Below are 18,734 nucleotides of genomic sequence, written 5' to 3' on the forward strand. Positions count from 1 at the left end.
TACATTTTTTTTAAAGTGTTGTCTTGAATTTGAAAATATGTTACTCTCTGTCGCCATCTCCTGGCTTCAGCCTCAGTCAGCTCATTCCTCAAGTATGTGCATTTTTTAGACGTGCATTAAAAGTCGCAAACATAAACAAACTTTACGCAAGTACAAGCCATGAACACAAACACGCACACAGACACACTGAAAGGCACATCCCCCTCTAAATCCATTTAATTCCATCTCTTGAGCACCGTGTTGACATAAAAGGCCAATGGGCTTAGCCAAAGCACATTTAAAACACGAGTAAATGAAACCGGCTATGAAAATTCACTTAAGGACTCTTAATCACGGAGCGCACGGGCAACTTGTTGGCCAAAAAGGACGTCACTAATGCTTTGATTGCGCTAACATATGTAATCTAGCCTTGGTATGATGCAACGAAAATACGTCCGTAGAGAATGCGGGCAAAGTTTAAGAAAGGAGAATATCCCGGCATTGTTACACCGCTGAGGCATAAAGAGGGACCTAGCTGGAACAGACTGGCTCTTCCGAACATGTCTGGCGTTTGGTTTAATCCGTGGCGCACAGAAACGGGATTATCACCCGCATTCACATACAAAAAAGGCTTGGTTCTATTGCACCTCAAAACATAAAGGGCAGCTGGCAAATGGGGAATTGAATAAAGATACAAAAGCAGCGGAAACATTAAAAACCCTTAAAAAAAAAAAAAAACTCTTGCCCAATAGGAAAAAAAAGAGTAGAAATTAAATCATTTGTTGCATCGTCAAACAGTTACCGTACAGCTGATGTTAGAACTCAAAGGTTTCTTCAGATGTCTGAAGAAAAAAAGTCACACTGACACAGGGTGAACTAGCAAAAACCAGCCAAAGCCTGAAGGATATAATAAAACATGAACAAGAAGAAGAAAGTCCTTTTAGCATTTGCAAGCAAAAGGAGACACAACATGTGGAACAAGGTTCTCTGGTCAGATGAGACCTAAATTGAAATGATTGGGTTGAATGCAAAGTGTTTCGTTTGGTGTAAGAGTAACACTGCATCACCCTTTAAAACACCATCCCCACTGTCAAACATGGTGGTGGCAGAATCTTGCTCTGGGTTTGCTTTTATTTAGCGGGGACTGTAAAGATGATAAAAGTTGATGGAAAGATGGATAGAACCAAATACAGGTCAATTCTGGCAGTACATCTGCTAGTCTGCAAGAGACATGAGAATGGGGCGCAGGTTCACCTTCCAACCGGAGAATGGCCCTAAACCTAACAATATAAAGGTTTTAGAATGGCCAAGCCAAAGTCCAGGCCTCAATCTTATAGAACATGTTGGAAGATCTGAAATATGTTGTGCACAAACTATCACCATCAAACCTTTAAGAAATTGAGCTGCTAACTTGAGTTGCTTTGTCACGAAGAATGGGCAGATATTTCTCGGAGACAGTTTTTTTCCCCAGGGCTCACCACCCTTAACAAGCGCGCAAAACAAAAAATTGATATCTTGCGACTTTTTGGGGAATCTATGTTATTGCATCTCTCTCTCTCTCTCTCTCTCCCTCTCTCCCTCTCTCTCAAAAGGGGCCCTTAAAAAGTTGAATATTAAAGATTTTCTCTATTATGAATGTGTTAACAATGCCCAACGGAGTTTATGAAAGCCCTGACGCTTTATTTTCCATTTCACCTATCTGCTTTTATCTTCCGTTTGTCAGGGCTGTTCGGGGCGGAACAAGCACCCAAAAAGATGAAAAAAAAAAGAGTTTATTTGTGAGCGTCTGAGAAATGCACGCAATTTATGTCATACTGTGCCGTCATCTCCTGACTTCAAGTCATGATAGCAGCCTGGTTTTCAAATGGCGCACCCCACCTTTAAAATTATTTATTACACGTTTACCCAGGACTGCTATGTCTGACTTCATTGCATACAATTTTCATTACATGCTTATCAATGACAATAAAGACAATTCTATTCTATTTGGTTTTATTGTATTGTATTTCCAATACCAGTCTGTGGGCTACGCAGGTGCTCCTAGGGGACAAGTTGGAGACTGCTGTTTTGCAAGGATATGTAAGTTTCATGTTTTTAAAATTAGTTTGATGGCAAACTTGAGCTGTACATGGCAACAAAAGAGATTACAAGACAAAGCATAAAATAAAAAAGTCAATTACAAGTAGCAAGTGTACTCCAGAGTCTTCCTACTCTCATTACCTAAGCGGTTTAGTTTAACCAGCAACAGATGTGAAGAGTGCTCCTTACACACTACGCACAGTCCCTAACATCAAACCAAGCCAAACTGGCCTGCTCTTGCTCGCACAACCCTTATGCTAATAATTAGTGCCTTGGAGGCTTTGAATGGAGCACAGTAGGGGGGCTGCTGATCGGCTGCTTACCTGCGAGTCCTGAATGTGTGCGTACTATAGATGTGTGTTATGCCAGTTTCTTCAAAAGTCATAGAACATGTACAGAACAGTTGTTGGTCTTTGTAAAAAAATATTTTATTACATATGTACTAAGTGCGAGTGTTTGTACATGATTATGTGTGTGTGCATTGGTGTTCCTTTAAAGTGTGTCTTGAGACCAAGCAGGGAGGCCATGTTATGAACAAATAATTGATACAGAAAGAAAGAAATAATTAGCAGATTTGGGCTTCTGCTTATTCTCTTCTGACCGAGAGCGTGCGGCTAGGGAGGTGAGGTGTGGGGTTTGGTAGGTAAGAGTTGGAGGGAAAGAGGCGGGACCCCCTGGAGGAAAATGCAATGGAGGAAAAACACTGATGGATGCTCTTAAGGGAAGGCCCCTGGACGCACAACACAAAAGGATTTGCCTGCAATTAGCTAGCAGAGTCGGCTTCCTCACCTGTGGCACCTGTAATGTGTATGTTTGTGTCCGGTGTGTATGCGTGGACACAAAATGTCGTATTTTAGAGTGGATGTGTGTCAGAATCAATCACTGCAAATGATAAACACTTTTAAATGAAATGAAACAATGGCAAGGCAACTAAAAGTTGCAAAAAGTGCAAAGGGAGGGTTTTTGGTAAAAATGAACAGCGCACTCCTAATTAATCAAGTCCATAAGTTCAAAATTTTTTTGATGGTCCTTTCATTGATGAGGTAAAACCAATACTGATTGATTAAAAAGGACAGTGAAGGCCCTTAGAAAATTGGTTAAAACCCATGGTCAAAGACCCATGACACATTAGTATTATCATCGTTAAGCCTTTACATTATAAAACTATGGCCATCACCACTGTAAAACAGCACGTAAAACTGTAAGAATATACAATCCTTGCAACTTATTTGGGAATAGTTTTTGTCACTGCTAAATTTCATTGCAGTACGTTTAATTGCACTAGTGTTACGATATACTATTTTTTAAACCATTACACTATTATTTTAACTTGGGCTAGTCTCTAAGCACTACTTTGCAAATTGTTTTGCCTATTTATCTTGACAGTCTTATTTTCTCTTTAAAGTATTTATTACATGGTTACCCTGGAGCGCAATGTATGAACTTGTTGCATACAATGTTGCACATTGTTGATATGAATAAAAATAAAGACGATTCAGTTCAATCGAATTTGTTTATAGCACGTACTGTACATGCACATTAATACTTTGTATTCAATAAAATACCATTTGTGTTTAAGGTTATTTTAAGGATGAGTCGTTCGAAACAAATGGGTGAGAAATGCATGTTTTGCAACTAATTTACACTATTTTATGACCAACCCGCAGTCTATGTTATTTTTTGTAAAGGAGTTTTAAAGCCCTCCTGACTTATGAATGGATATTCAGAGTTGCCTGGAGAAAACAGTCCATCTGGAAGTCACATCTTGCATTTAGAAGGAGTAATGTGATTTTTGTCCCAATTGTAACCTATTCTCCTAACCATATGTGTTTTGTGGTTTTGAAGGAGGTGATAAATGGTGTGCTTTGGGCAGTGCTACATGGAAAACTGATTGCCTAATGTGATATGTTAGGTTCCTGTTTGCATCAGAGATAAATCTGCAATGCCAGCATTATGATGGATTTGTTTTCAGGGAAAATAGAACTCTACCAAGGTTGCATTTTGTCACCAATTCTGTTCATAAATAACCTTTATAGATATAATTTCAGGCGAGGCTTCAGATTCTCAGTGATATTGGTGGGTTGATTGTTGACTGAACATTTTGGTTAAACTCCAAATTATGTGAGCATCTGTGCAAAGACAAAGGCAAGGGCTATTGTCGTACTGAGTTTCACTCACTGACCATCAGTGACGGTGTCATCTGGCAGTCGTCCCACTAAAGTTCGGTTAATACACACTTGCTTGAGTTCGGGTATGCTGAGGGTCAAGGTTATGAGCATGCTATTGCTGAGCAAAATCTACACAAAGACACAAAAGGAAAACACAAAGCAGGCATTTTAAGGTGGGGAATACTCACTAGGGAAACACGTAAAGAAGCATATCAAGCAAACTGCACTGAAACTACTAATTCCTTTATGCTCTAAGTTGACCAGAGGCGCTGGTGTGCCATAAGGGAGAAACAATTGTATTCGTCTAAGCATGTGTGTGTACCTGACAACAATGTGTGTCTCCATTTTGTGTGAACGCAGGTGTTGGACAACACCAGCACCTGAATGAAAATGAAAGATGACATATAGAATCCCAGCATGTCAAAATCAGTCACCACTAACCGCAAGAAATTACTTTTTGTCACATGACTTGACGCTACAGCTTCCAATGAGGGTCTTGATTCTGGTTGGAAACATTTCTGAGCATTAGTTTTTACAAAATATCTCAGTCAGATGAAATATTCTTTTTGCCTGATACCTCAAAAACACAATGACCCTAAACACTGCTCAAATTTTTTTGAGTATTTATGCATAGGAACAAATAAAACTTTTTAAAATGGCCATCACAGCCTCCAGACCTAAATGTTATTGAAAATTTGTGGTGAGATTTAAAGTGGGCTGTCCATGCTTAGAAACCATCAGATCTGACTGAATTGGATATGTGATAGGTTTAATGTTGATTACACACTCAAAATAAGGAGAAAATACAGCAATGGATTTAGAACGTCCAAGGAAAACGGGAGAGAGCTCAAGTCCGAATAAAAAATTCCAACCTGTTCTAAAAGCCCTAACCTGAGCCCTTTCTTTTTATAAAGTCTTCTAGGTAACAAAAGGAGGTCCACCCTAAAGAGTGTAAAAATAATAAAAAAAAAACAGCAGAAAGACTCGCTGATAGTGACATCGATTTAAACAGTTTACAATAGTTAAAACAACGCACAACAAAGTACAGTAGTAGTCAAAATAACGAACTGGCATTTTTTGCAATTACCTTTGCAGGGTTTACATTATTGAACTTATCAAGCTTTTGTTAAGAAAATGGTCAAATACACCTTCAACCAGAATCCAGACACTCATTGGAACCTATACAAAGTGTTTTAAGACCTACTTAGAGATCTACTAAATATTCATGCAATGGCATGGCCAAATGTATGCACGTACCGACTTTTGTTTAAGTAATTATTGCACACTATCTGTAAAAACCTAATTTCAATTCTCAAATAGCACTAGGTTTGTCTGCTATAATATATATCTGACTGGAATTGCTGATCAGAACAACCAATAACTTGAATGAAAATCTCAATAATAATAATAATTAGGGGCGCCCAAACTTTTTCAAAAAACTGCAAGTGCAAGTCCATTTTAAAAGGTGAATTTGGCTTTTTATATCTGCAAAACCCATTCACCACTAAATTCATTGTGCTGGGGGTACATGCAAATGGACACTTGCCAACACAGGTTCTTCTGCTTGCTCTGAGTAGGGGTTTGTGTGTGTGTGTCAGTCGTTCCTAGCACATTCCAAACCCTCCTCCGATGATTGGGTGGGTGGAGAAGGAAGAGAAGGTTGGGCGTGTAGGTAAAAGTGGGTGTTTCTGGTTTCAGACAATGGTTACGAGTGAGTAGTGCGTGTGCATGTGCATGCGTGTGTGAGGCCACAGACAGGTTCCAGCAGACAAAGCCAGGTCTGTACTGGTGCCCCAAGAACAGGGACGAGGGTTGTTGGGACTGGTGGTGCTGTGAATCAGCCGAGAGGAAGGAAAATTCAAATAAAATGGGAGTAAGGGGAAGGGATGAGGGGCCTGCCCCCAGGTTTTCTGATCCCCTCAAATATCCCCCTCGATGACAGAGTTGGGCCAAAAGAAAGGTGATGAGAGAGGAGTAAGGATCCAAGAGAACAAACGAGAATGATGGTGAGAGTAAAGGGCAGAGGTAGCAAGCATAGAGAATGGCCCTATTTGTTAATCAATCAAGCGTTTCGGAAAGGGAAAACTCCGAAAATCCCCAGAGGGAGGAAGACGACGCCCGGCAAAAGGGGTGGATTGAACATCATTGGCGGGCACCTCCAGTTCCTTGAGCGAATCGCCGAGGCTCTCTGGACGTCGGTTGGGGGATCCATGAATGGCCTCGAGCTAGAAGACCAAACGTTGCCGGAGATCATGTGACACGAACTTTACAAGTAGAAACTGAAGAGAGAGAGGTCTAGGGGCATGCATCAAAATCCAGACATATTTAGGTTGAGTGTGACAGGAGGTCAATGTGGTGAATAAGAGGTGGTGATAAGACATTCACATAGAAGAAAGACGGAAGTGATGCCAATTATGTTCTGGAAAACTAATAACTCGGCGCACTAATTGAATGAAGGAATTATCAATCATCCCCGGTGTTTTTTTAATCCATGGGCATTAAAGTATAAATGTGGGATGACTTTTGGGGGAGTGTGAGAATTTTCCATAGTGTACGGATGAATTTGGAGTTCAACAAAGTCTCTGTGATAACTCCTGAAACATAACAAAGTTGTCATTTTTGTCAATTTATGGAAAGAAAAAAAACATTTGTATACAACATGAGAAACAGTTTTTAAGTTTAGCGAGACATATACTTGAGAAACTAATTGCTGATAGTATGCGGAGCATCATAACAGAATAAAAATGACTACGGTGAAGAGCAAAATAACTTAATTATGAGAGGCAGAGGGTCGTTAACACCCTAAGTGCAAAGAACTGTAAAAATATCTAGCTTGTGAGTAATTTGGAAATTGTATTTGTTGCTACTAAAATGTTATTGTTATCAGTCACTGGCAGTAGATGACACTGTCACCGTAGATTGCTATTATTGAGTGTGTGAATATAGATATATATATATATATATATATATATATATATATATATATATATAATCTCATCTCATTAGCTGCACTGCTTATCCTCAGTAGGGTCGCTGGGGTGCTGGAGCCCATCCCAGCAATCATCGGGCAGTGCGCAGGGGACACCCTGAACTGGTTGCCAGCCAATCGCAGGGCACACAGGGACAGACAACTCACTCGCTCATTCACACCTATGGACAATTTGGACCCGCCAATCCACCTGAAATGCATGTCTTTGGAATCAATAATAAGGGAGCAATCGGCTGAAGTTGACAGATATGACATTAATCATACGTTTTTTATTTTGTTCCCCTTTAAAAATTGATCTCACAGGAAAAACACCTAATGCAGAATGCAAGATCTTTACAGATATATTTTGAGTTGATTATCAGTCATAAACAAACTATGGTCACTTAAAATAGGAAGTTTTAGAAACCTTTTCCCGGGCAAAAATCATACAGCCTCACTTCCCTTAAACAAACACATTATTCTTCATTTGTTGTGGCCAAATTACTTAACAAAAGGCTTTGTGCAATTATCATGTCTCTGGGATGATTATCAATGCAATCGCTTTGAAAATATTTGTATCTGCAAATGCAATGTTTTAAGGCACGATTGTACAATAAAGTGGTTTTCCATTATGGCAGCATGGTCCCCTGGGCAACTAGTGGAAGTATTAAGTCGGCCGATTACAGCCCAGAGTAGACCAACGTCCTTTCAAAAACGTGTCCTCAAGGAGAAGCGCACGCTTAATTGTGGCGCACTCAAGTTATCTCCCCGGCGCAACCTCTTGCTCAGCGAGGCACATATCGCCACGTGTGCAAAAGGCCTACTTCATGTTGCTTTCTCCATCTCTGGTGGCCAAGCGGCGAGAGTAAACGGAACACATAATTGAATTTGAGCATATGCTGGCGGCCCCGTATATACTTCCTCAGCTTCAATGGCAAACAGTGCAAAAAGAAAAAAGAAAAAAAGGAGTTTGTTTTAAATGGGAGGCAATATCTGTGAATTGAAAATGAAGGTTTCTGTTTGGAAAGGGTGTGAGGAAGAGGAACAATATGTTAATGCAGGAGGGTGGGTGTGGTAGGTTCAAGGGGAGGGAGGGCGGCGGGATGAGTGTTCGTCTCCTGATAAGAGTGTTTGTATTCAACTACTGGGTGAGTGGGAGGGTGAGAATAAAAGGATGTGATTTGCCAGAGACACTAATAATTGCCTACCTACATCTTCAAAAATATGTGTTTAGTGTACCTTCTGTAAAGTCTTCTTTCTCATTGAAACAGTGATGCTCCTGGTGATTGACTGCAAGGAAGAAGACAGAGATATGAGTATGATGAAGAGGTGCACCTTGATTGACAATATGCCACTAACCACGCCAAAATCCTATAAGTCAGGAAAATAGTGACTAGTGACTCATAACAACAGTAAAAGTGGTGTCAAGGGTTGAGTTTTACTAACCTAATGCATTTAAGGCGCACCCCCTAAAAATGGTCTTTTGTCACATATTTGTCCAAACATACGGCGCATGAATGAAACTACTGTAAGAGCTACCATGATTATTTGTGTATAACCGTGGTGCTCATAGCATCCAACAGTGCAATGAACAATTGTTGATTAGTATCGCTGATTAAAATTGCATCGATTGCAAGACAAATCAAACGCGGATCACTAGTTTACCACAAGACGGTTTAATAAGTATAGGAAAAAAAACTTTTATAGTATTCTGTTGAAAGGCTTTCTGTTTTCAGTTTCTGTCTTTTTTATAGACACACAGGTGAAGAAATGGAGGGACTGTTGCATCAGAATGCAAAACAGTGTTTCAGGCACCGAGATTAAAATTAGTGTGATAATAAAAAAAATGCCTTATCATATGTCGTCTGTACCACTGGAGGTCTAGTGGTAGAGTGTTGGCACCCTCGCCACCATGGCCCGTTTCAAATCTCGTTGCATTGTGTATTAAAATGTTGGCCAGCGATGGTTATCGATTGATCAATTATTGCTCAAATAAACCTTGCTTAGTCACACATACCTATTAATACTGTATGCATTTACAATATTATTCACTGTACTCTGTGGTATATAAGGAGCATGGGCGCACTTTCGAATTTCTGGCCTATTTGGAGTTTTTGGTGGGTTTTATGGTCCGGAAAATATCGTACATAGTGGGCGATTCAGCGAGTTGTGATTCATATGATAAATCGAAAATATCTACATTTTTCCTGGATACACACTCTTGCAAACATTTCAGAGCCCTGTTTTATATCCACCAAAAAGGCAATTCATTCATCAACCTAACAATGGCGCCTCTTGCCTGGATAAGCCGTATAATCAGATAAGGGGTGGGGTGGGTTGGAGTGAAGGCAGGCCCAGTCAAAGGCACCTGCTCAAGGCAAGGGCTGCGTGGTTGTGAGTCTGAGGGGTAAGCTGGTGGGCTATTTGGCTGCAGGGCTCCCCTGAGGTGCTCCAATGAGCCGGGGTCTCCCTCTAGTGGGTGCGAGGAGTGTAACTGTCAAAGACACTAATGTCTCCAAACAGGAATTCTGTCCAGTGTCAGCTGAGCTCTCTTAACCCAAGTGAAGGTAATTCAACTAACCCATTTAACCGTTATCATGTGAACCATTCAAGAAACTATAATTTATCTTTGCATTTAGATGTTTTACAATGAAGGGTAGTGGAGGCAGAGACTTGTTCTTTCACTTGGAGAAAAGGAAGAAGGCAGCAATTGAATTAAAAAAAATATTTAAACGGAAAATATAAATAAAACCAATTGGTCAAGGTTTAGGAATGTATGGCTTGAAAGCTTTTATATATATATATATATATATATATATATATATATATACATATATACACACATTATGGATATTATGGATGTGGATGTGTCATGGCACGCCTCTGCAACATCGCGTGGACATCGGGGACAGTGCCTCTGGACTGGCAGACTGGGGTGGTGGTTACCCTCTTTAAGAAGGGGGACCGGAGAGTGTGTTCCGACTAAAGGGGAATCACACTTCTCAGCCTCACTGGTAAGGTCTATTCAGGGGTACTGGAGAGGAGGGTACGCCAGAAGGTCGAACCTCGGATTCAGGAGGAACAGTGTGGTTTTTGCCCTGGCCGTGGAACACTGGACCAGCTCTGCACACTCTGCAGGGTCCTTGAGGGTGCATGGGTGTTTGCCTGTCAGGAAAAACACCTAATGCAGAATGCAAGATCTTTACAGATATATTTTGAGTTGATTATCAGTCATAAACAAACTATGGTCACTCAAAATAGGAAGTTTTAGAAACCTCTTCCAGAGCAAAAATCATACAGCCTCACTTCCCTTAAACAAACACATTATTCTTCATTTGGTTGTGGCCAAATTACTTAACAAAAGGCTTTGTGCAATTATCATGTCTCTGGGATGATTATCAATGCAATCACTTTGAAAATATTTTTATCTGCAAATGCAATGTTTTAAGGCACGATTGTACACTTAAGTGGTTTTCCATTATGGCAGCATGGTCCCCTGGGCAACTAGTGGAAGTATTAAGTCGGCTACATGTGTTCTGTGGGCTTGGAGAAGGCATTCAACGTTGTTCCTCGGAAGGCCCTGTGGGGGGTGCTTCGGGAGAATGGGGTACAGCACAGTCTTAATAGGGCTGTTCAGTCCCTGTATGCTAGGTACCAGAGTCTGGTCTGCCGGCAGTAAGTCGAATTCGTTCCCGGTAAGGGTTGGACTCCGCCAGGGCTGCCCTTTGTCACCAATTCTGTTCATAACTTTTATGGACAGAATTTCTAGGCGCAGCCTTGGTGGGGATGGAGTCCGGTTTGGGGGCCTCAGCATTGCGTCACTGCTTTTTGCAGATGACGTGGTACTGTTGGCTTCCTCTGGCCGTGATCTTCAGCTCCTCTAAGTCCGAGACCATGGTACTCAGCAGGAAAAGGGTGGCATGCTCCTTCCAGGTTGGGGATGAGATCTTGCCCCAAGTGGAGAAGTTATAGTATCTTGGGGACTTGTTCACGAGTGAGGGTAGGATGGAAGGGGAGATCGACAGACGGGTCGGTGCAGCGTCTGCCGTCATTCGGACCCTGTACCGGTCCGTCGTGGTGAAGAGGGAGCTGAGCCGAAAGGAAAAGCTGACGATCTACCGGTCGATCTACGTCCCTACCCTCACCGAAAGAACAGGATCCCGGATACAAGTGTTCGAAATGAGTTTACTCTACAGGGTGTCTGGATTTTCCCTCAGAGATAAGGTGAGAAGCTCAGTCATCCGGGAGGGACTCTGTATTGAGCCACTGCTCCTCCGCATTGAGAGGAGCGAGTTGAGGTGGCTCGGGCATCTGATAAGGATGCCTCCTGGACGCCTCCCTTGGGAGGTGTTCCGGGCATGTCCCACCGGTAGGAGGGCCCGGGGACGACCCAGGACACGCTGGAGAGACTATGTCTCTCGGCTGGCTTGGGAACGCCTCGGGGTCCCGTCGGATGAGCTGGAGGAGGTGGCTTGGGATAGGGACCTCTGGGCTTCCCTTTTAAGGCTGTTGCCCCCGCGACCTGACCCCAGATGAGCGGAAGATAATGGATGGATGGATGGATGGACACACACACACACACACATATATATATATACTGTATATATATATACTGTATATATATATATTATATATATATATATATATATATATATATATATATATATATACTTTATTAAGTAGCTGTCCAACTACTCGTTAACACTTCATTTTTAAACAGCCAATCACATGGCGGCAACTCAGTGAATTTAGGCATGTAGACGTGGTCAAGACAACCTCCTGCAGTCCGAACCGAGCATCAATATGGGGGAGAAAGGTGATTTGAGTGACTTTATACGTGGCAAGGTTGTTGAGACCAGAAAGGCTGGTCAATTACCTCATTAACTCCTGATCTACTGGTATATTTACCCAGAACTATCTCTAAGGTCTGAAAAGAATGGTCTGCAAAAGAAAAAATACACAGTGGGCGGAAAAGCCTTGTTGATGCTAGATGTCAGAGGAGAATGACCAATAAGATAGATAGATAGATAGATAGATAGATAGATAGATAGATAGATAGATAGATAGATAGATAGATAGATAGATAGATAGATAGATAGATAGATAGATAGATAGATAGATAGATAGATAGATAGATAGATAGATAGATAGATAGATAGATTCACATTTCCAGCAGCATCCCTGCGCTGAGAACAATACAATAATAAAGCAAAAAGAATACAATATACAAATACCCAATGTGACGTGCTGTAACGATGCTTACAGGAATTGGGTGATTTCTAGTTCTCCTGAAGTCCACCACCATCTCCCTGGTCTTGGTGGTGTTCAGGTGCAGGTGGTTTGCGTCGCTCCATTGGACCAAGTCCTGAATCAATTTCCTGTACTCCTCCTCCTGCCCACTTCTGATGCATCCCACCATCGCAGTGGTTCGAGTTAATAGAAATGTAGGCAGGAGAGCATCTCTGAACACACAGTACATCGAACTTTGAGGCACAAAAGACCATTCTGGGTGCCACACCTTTCGGCTAAGAACAGCAAACTGAGGCTACAATTTGCACAAGCTCATCGAAATTGGACAGTAGAAGATTTGAAAAACGTTGCCTGGTCTAATGGGTCTCGATTTCTGCTGCAACATCCGGATGGTAGGGTCAGAATTTGGCGTTAACAACATGAAAGCATAGATCCATCCTGCCTTGTACCAATGGTTCAGGCTGGTGGTGGTTGTGTAATGGTTTGGCAAATATTTTCTTGTCACTCTTTGGGCCCCTTGGTAGACATTGAGAATTGTTGCAATGCCTCAGCCTACCTAAGTATTGTTGCTGACCATGTCAAGTCAAGTCAAGTCAAGTCATTTTTATTTGTATAGCCCTAAATCACGAAGAATCTCAAAGGGCTTCACAGATTATTACACTGTATTACACAGACTATTTTTTAGACGACGAGAAGAGTAGGTTATTCATATGCTATGGAGTAGAAGTGAGTTTTAAGCTTAGATTTAAACATTTCCACTGAGGTTGCAGATCAGATCTCAGGGGGAAGAGCATTCCACAGCACCGGTGCCCGGATGGAGAACGCTCTCGAACCAGCAGAACACTTCTTTGCTCTTGGGATCACCAGAAGACCGGCACTCTCAGATCGTAGGCTTCGGACCGGGACATAGGGGGAAATCAGATCTGAAAGATAAGATGGAGCAAGTCCATGTATGATTTTGTATAATACTAAGAGAACCTTGAAATCACATCTAAGGGTAATCCCTTAATGACCACAATGTACCCAACTTCTGATGGCGACTTTCAGAAGGCTAATGCGCCATGTCATAAATCTGGAATCATCTCATACTCGTTTCTTAAATATGACAATGAGTTCACTGTACTCAAATGGCCTCCCACCACCAAATCTTAATTCAATATGGCATCTTTGGGGTATGGTGGAACGGGAGATTCGCATCATGGATGTGCAGCCGACAAATCTGCGCCAACTGTGTGATGCCATCATGTCAATATGGACCAAACTCTGAGGAATGCTTAAAACACCTTTTTGAATCAATGCCAGGAAGAATTGTGGGAGTTCTGAAGGCAAAAGGGGTCCAACGCATTACTAGCATGGTATACCTAATAAAGTGGCTGGTGAGTGTATATTGTAACAAAGGCATTTCTAGAATAATAGAGATCATCCGCTTTTGATTATACCACTGTTTACTTCTGCCGTTTTAAGGAGCAACTGAGATCTGAATGGGCCCATCAATAAACAGTTGAATAATTTACAGACCGTTTTTTGTAAGAGGGAAACGTTTTTCTTTTTTTTTTAATTAAATGTATGTACTACCATATTTTACAAGAATACATAACAAGAAAAATGTAAGATTATTTATTCATGTACATTGACCAATTGTGACGTCTAAAAGACTTGTTAAACTGTCTAGACTTCCAGATATTTTTACTGTTTGATACAAACAAAAATCGGAGACAAAACCTCCCGGCCTGAGGACAAGCAATTTCTGGCCTGAGTGGGAGGAGGACGTCTTGCTGTGAGAGCTCATAGAAAGTCAATAGTTTAGCTTTCGTATGGCTTTGTGGCTAGACCCCAGGTCAACACCAGCAACAATCGGGCTAGATTAATCATAATAGTAACGACCTGTGCACATATTTTAGTATGAAAATCCCGCAGCTATGACCAAGATGTCAAAAAAGCACATACACATCGTGTAAATAGTTCTTATGTGCAAACAAAACCAATTAGTATTGAATGTAAACTCAGAAACAATGTAAACACTGTTTACCTGGCTCTGCTTTATCGTGATACTGATACGTGCCAATATCTATGTCTGTAGGGCAAAAGAGGGAAGGGGAAATAGGGATGGGAAAAGCAGGAGATCATCATCGTGTTTTCAGGGTAAACACACACACACACACACACACACACACACACACACACGCACAAGACAAATCAGCAAATTTTGCTCCGTGGCATAAACAATTGCTATCAGCCACTGGCCTGTCCCATCTGCCAACACTGCGCTTTAGATAAGACCACTGGCAGAAGGTGAGAGAAAAAGACGCTAGTGGAGAATCGGGAGGTTCAGTAATGGAAACCGGTAGATGGGTGGGAGGTGTTTTAAAAAGGGTACCCATAGACTTTAAAAGTAAACAAACATGCTAGCAGACAAATACAAAATAAAACGGTGGTGACAAATTTCTGAGGTTAACAGTTTTCTGCTCTATGGTGCTTAAGCAGATGGGGTTACAAGTGTACATTAATGACAAATAAAATGTACTTTTTTTAATTACCAAAGAAAAACTGTAATATCACAAGATCATAGGTATTCAGACACCATGCTAAAGTCATAGTTTTATTTATCAAATGAGTAGTCAAATGACATTGTTCTTTTTCCCATATCTATCTCTTACTTTGTTTGTCCACTTTCAGATTTGGCTTTTTCTTTCACAATGTCTTCCAGGCCAGCATCCCGGAGTCACCTCTTCACTGTAGATGTTGAAATTGGTGTTTTGCGGGTACTATTAATGAAACTGCTAGTGGAGGACCTGAAAAGGGTCTATTTATAGGACTATAGACTTTAATATGCTTGCCCTCTTGCTTGGTTGTGAAGCGGGGTCTCCCAATTTTCTTTCTACTCTGGTTAAAGACTGTTGTGCTGTTCTATGAACAAAGTAATACACATGATGGTAGGAGATCTTCAGTTGCTTGGCTTGGCTCACATGCAATCAGTGTTCCCTCTAAGCTGCGCGCGTGCGCAAGTGCGCACTTCTTGCATTCTCAGCGCACAAGAAAATCTAGCCAGCGCACAAAAATGAGGGCTCAAAATTACTAATTAACAAGCGACTTAAGTCAAAGTTACAGTGCATGAATGTAAAAGTACACGCTTTCCCCCGACGTTGTGTCCTAAATGCGGAATTTTGAAGTTGAGTCGAACTAGAACGAAGTTGAGTAAAGTTAGTAGAGTTTGTCGAGAACTGGCTTCTTCGGCTCGGCTCACTAAAAGGAACTGTCTCTTTCGGGTCCTAAACTTAAATTACTAAAAGAAGGGGGGAATGGAACAAAAAAGAAAAAAATACCAAAATGAAAAAGTAGTGAAGAGCTGAGAAAAAAAGGAACAAAAGGAAGAGAAAAAAAGAAGGAAACATTTTGAAAAAAGCCAGAAAAAAAGAAAAGAAAGAAACGCAGGAAAAAAGTAAATAGAGAACAAAAAGAAAAAAGTAACAGCTCAGAAAAAATAAACACAATGAGACTTTTTAAAAACATAGAAAAAAAAAAACAGGGAAAAAAGAAGAAAAAGTTTGTGTTGCATTCAAATAATTTCCAATTATATCAAGTGAATCTTGTTGCCAACATTGTACTTCCACTAAAAATGTGATTAAGAACGGTCTGTATCTTGCAACCGACTAAATAAGCCCCCAAAAATGTTAATATTATGCTACAAAATATATCAGGAAAAAAAAAGAAATGGACAACTTGTGAAAGAATTGTAAGAACAAATGACGTTTGTGGGCCGTACAACCTTTGCAATAGTACATGAGTCAATTCATTTAAAAGAGAAAAATAATTTTTGCATCGCCGGAAACTCAGCAAAATGTCAAGTTTTGGACATGTTTGATAATCAATTATCTTGCCACACTTGGGATTTTGGTTGCTCACTGTTGTTTCAAGCGTTGCTCACCGACTTTGTGCGAACGCTCAGACCCGTGGAAAATTAGAGGGAACATTGCATGGAATACCCTTCAATTCTTAGAACAGGAATAGACTGTCGAGTTTCATGTAAAAACTTTCTTTTTCTGGCCAATCTAAAAGCTTGATCACAACCACAAATGAGATGATTTGACTAGCTCAAAGGAAAGCCAGATTTATACCATTTCTATCATCATTGCACAAGGTTTTCTAATCATTATTTAGCAATTAGCAAACACAATGTACTATTAGAACACCGAAGTGCTGGTTGCTAGAAATGGGCCTCTATATACCTATGTATATATTGCATTTAAAAACTGACACTTGCAGCTAAAATAGTATTTTACCACAATAACAATATATGTGGTGTATTTCTGATGAGTTCAATATATATTAATTGGGAAAAAATAGTGCTTTCCCTTCAAAAATAAGAAAAATTCAAAGTGACCCCAAACTTTTGAATGAGAGCGTATACACTGTAGCAATATAAACACGGTGTGTCACGACTCAGCGAGCATTCTTGTTTGTCAAGATTTATCCTACCACGTTTTTTTTGCGAGACTGAAGGTTAAAAAGGGAAAGAAAAAAGGTAAACCATGACAACCGAGATGCATATGGGACACATTCACATGTCATCTCTGCTTTAAAAAAGGCCCTATCTTCCAACAGACCAAGTCCAACAGACTGTGAAAGATGGGATGGAAGGGAAAGAAAACAAGAAAATGGTGGAGCGGAGCATTTGGAAGAGATGGAACGATATGTGGCGAGTACGGAAACTGACAAAATGTGTACTGTCCGTTGTCAGACCACTATCATGTTATTTTGTATGGTTATGAGAAAGAATACACATCCACTTGAAAATGTGTTCTCACTCAATGCTCACATTTTCATGCATTGAAATCGGACTATTTCTCGTTATGTAAATCCATGTAAATGCAAACAAAAACCTGATTTTGGCTTTAATGGGACTGAAAATGGTCATATTGAAATGGTTGGGTTTTTTTATTTTCATTTTACAATTACTCATGCAAGTGTATGCATTTGAATGGTCTGATGACATGTGCATATTAGTGCGCACACATAGCCCTTCATCTGTGACATTTTTTTGTAGTGCAGGGCCGCAAGGAACTGTGGACTTGTAGAAGAAAATCAAATGATACACACTAACTACGGCTTATTCACAAAACATGCCTTTTGTGCACTTGTCCATTTTATTTCTTGTCCCCACGGCTAAAATGCCCCAGTTGTATCCATACATATAAAATGTCAGTCAACGGTTCTGGAAAGCGATGTAGGAGCACAACTTGTCAATACACCAGGCACAGCTATGGAGCACATTTTTGGACTGAGGACACAAAAATGGTACTTTGTTGATTGGGGTGACATAATTGAAACCATTGTTTATTTAATGTTGTTTATTTGATTCCATCGTATTGGTCCGAATGTCTGAATTCTGATTGCAGTTGACTATTGCCTGCATTGCTGTCACAGGATATTTCCGTACATTCTAACGGAAGAAAAAGACGACAGATCACAACAATATTTTAAAATAGAAAGTTGGAGAGTTTTGATTATCTTTTTAAGGCACCTACGAATGCTATTTAGGTGACATAAGCAAAACATTTTTTTCAAAAGTAGCTGAAAGGGTAACACAAAAATGTCAACAGTGCCCAACGACGACAACGTGGACTGTTGTTGACTGAACGCACTGCCGTTGACAGCCAGTGGAGAGCAAACAAAGTGAGTGATGACATGTGGAAGCGGAATGAGGGGACGAATGGAGTGTGGCGGCAGGGACGAGAGAGAACTAGTGGCCGAGATCAATATATTAGCGGTACCTTGGACTTGGAGGGAGCTCTTGGTGGACCACAAATGTAGCTCAGCCAGGCAGAAAGCCATCTGACAGACCGGCGTTACCCAATTCTGCTTCTTAACAAAAAACAGAAAAATCTTAAGAGACAACACTGAAAACTAGGGATATAACAATATCCAAGTATCCTGATATGTACACATTTCCCCGTGTTGCCTCACAGTATGATAATTATTTTGATATGTTGGGAAGGTCTTTGATATTTTTAAAAAGAATCTCATAAAGCTGAAATAAAACATCCATAATTACAATAATAAAAAAAAAACATTTTTTTAACATAGCAGCAGTGACAAGAAATGAGGTGTTAAGTGACGTCACATTTTACAGTTCACGGATCTCTTAACCGCCTCGGTCGTCGGGCACCAATAAGGACATAACTCTGGACATCTTTCTTCACTGTTGACGTTCCTGGTCTGTTTCGGGTTCGTGGAAAAGTTGGCCCCAGTCCATTCCTTAATGTTGTTGGTCAAGGTCTTTTTTCAGTCTC

General features: G+C 40.7%; 1 protein-coding gene across 1 annotated transcript in view; it reads right to left on the minus strand.

Annotated features, from left to right (window-relative positions):
• The window catches only part of wdpcp (WD repeat containing planar cell polarity effector), a 118,439-nt gene extending 100,163 nt beyond the window's left edge, over positions 1-18,276 (minus strand). Inside the window, 8 exon segments of the mRNA XM_088351996.1 lie at positions 4,241-4,355; positions 4,549-4,561; positions 4,563-4,606; positions 6,383-6,428; positions 6,430-6,451; positions 8,434-8,484; positions 14,474-14,518; positions 18,216-18,276. Of these exon segments, the coding sequence (XP_088208122.1) occupies positions 4,241-4,355; positions 4,549-4,561; positions 4,563-4,606; positions 6,383-6,428; positions 6,430-6,451; positions 8,434-8,484; positions 14,474-14,518; positions 18,216-18,276 (397 nt within the window).
• Between the last annotated feature and the right edge of the window lie 458 nt (positions 18,277-18,734).

The sequence above is a fragment of the Urocampus carinirostris genome, chromosome 13 (assembly GCF_059441175.1).
Source record: "Urocampus carinirostris isolate Australia breed hairy pipefish chromosome 13, RoL_Ucar_1.0, whole genome shotgun sequence".
NCBI lineage: Eukaryota > Metazoa > Chordata > Actinopteri > Syngnathiformes > Syngnathidae > Urocampus > Urocampus carinirostris.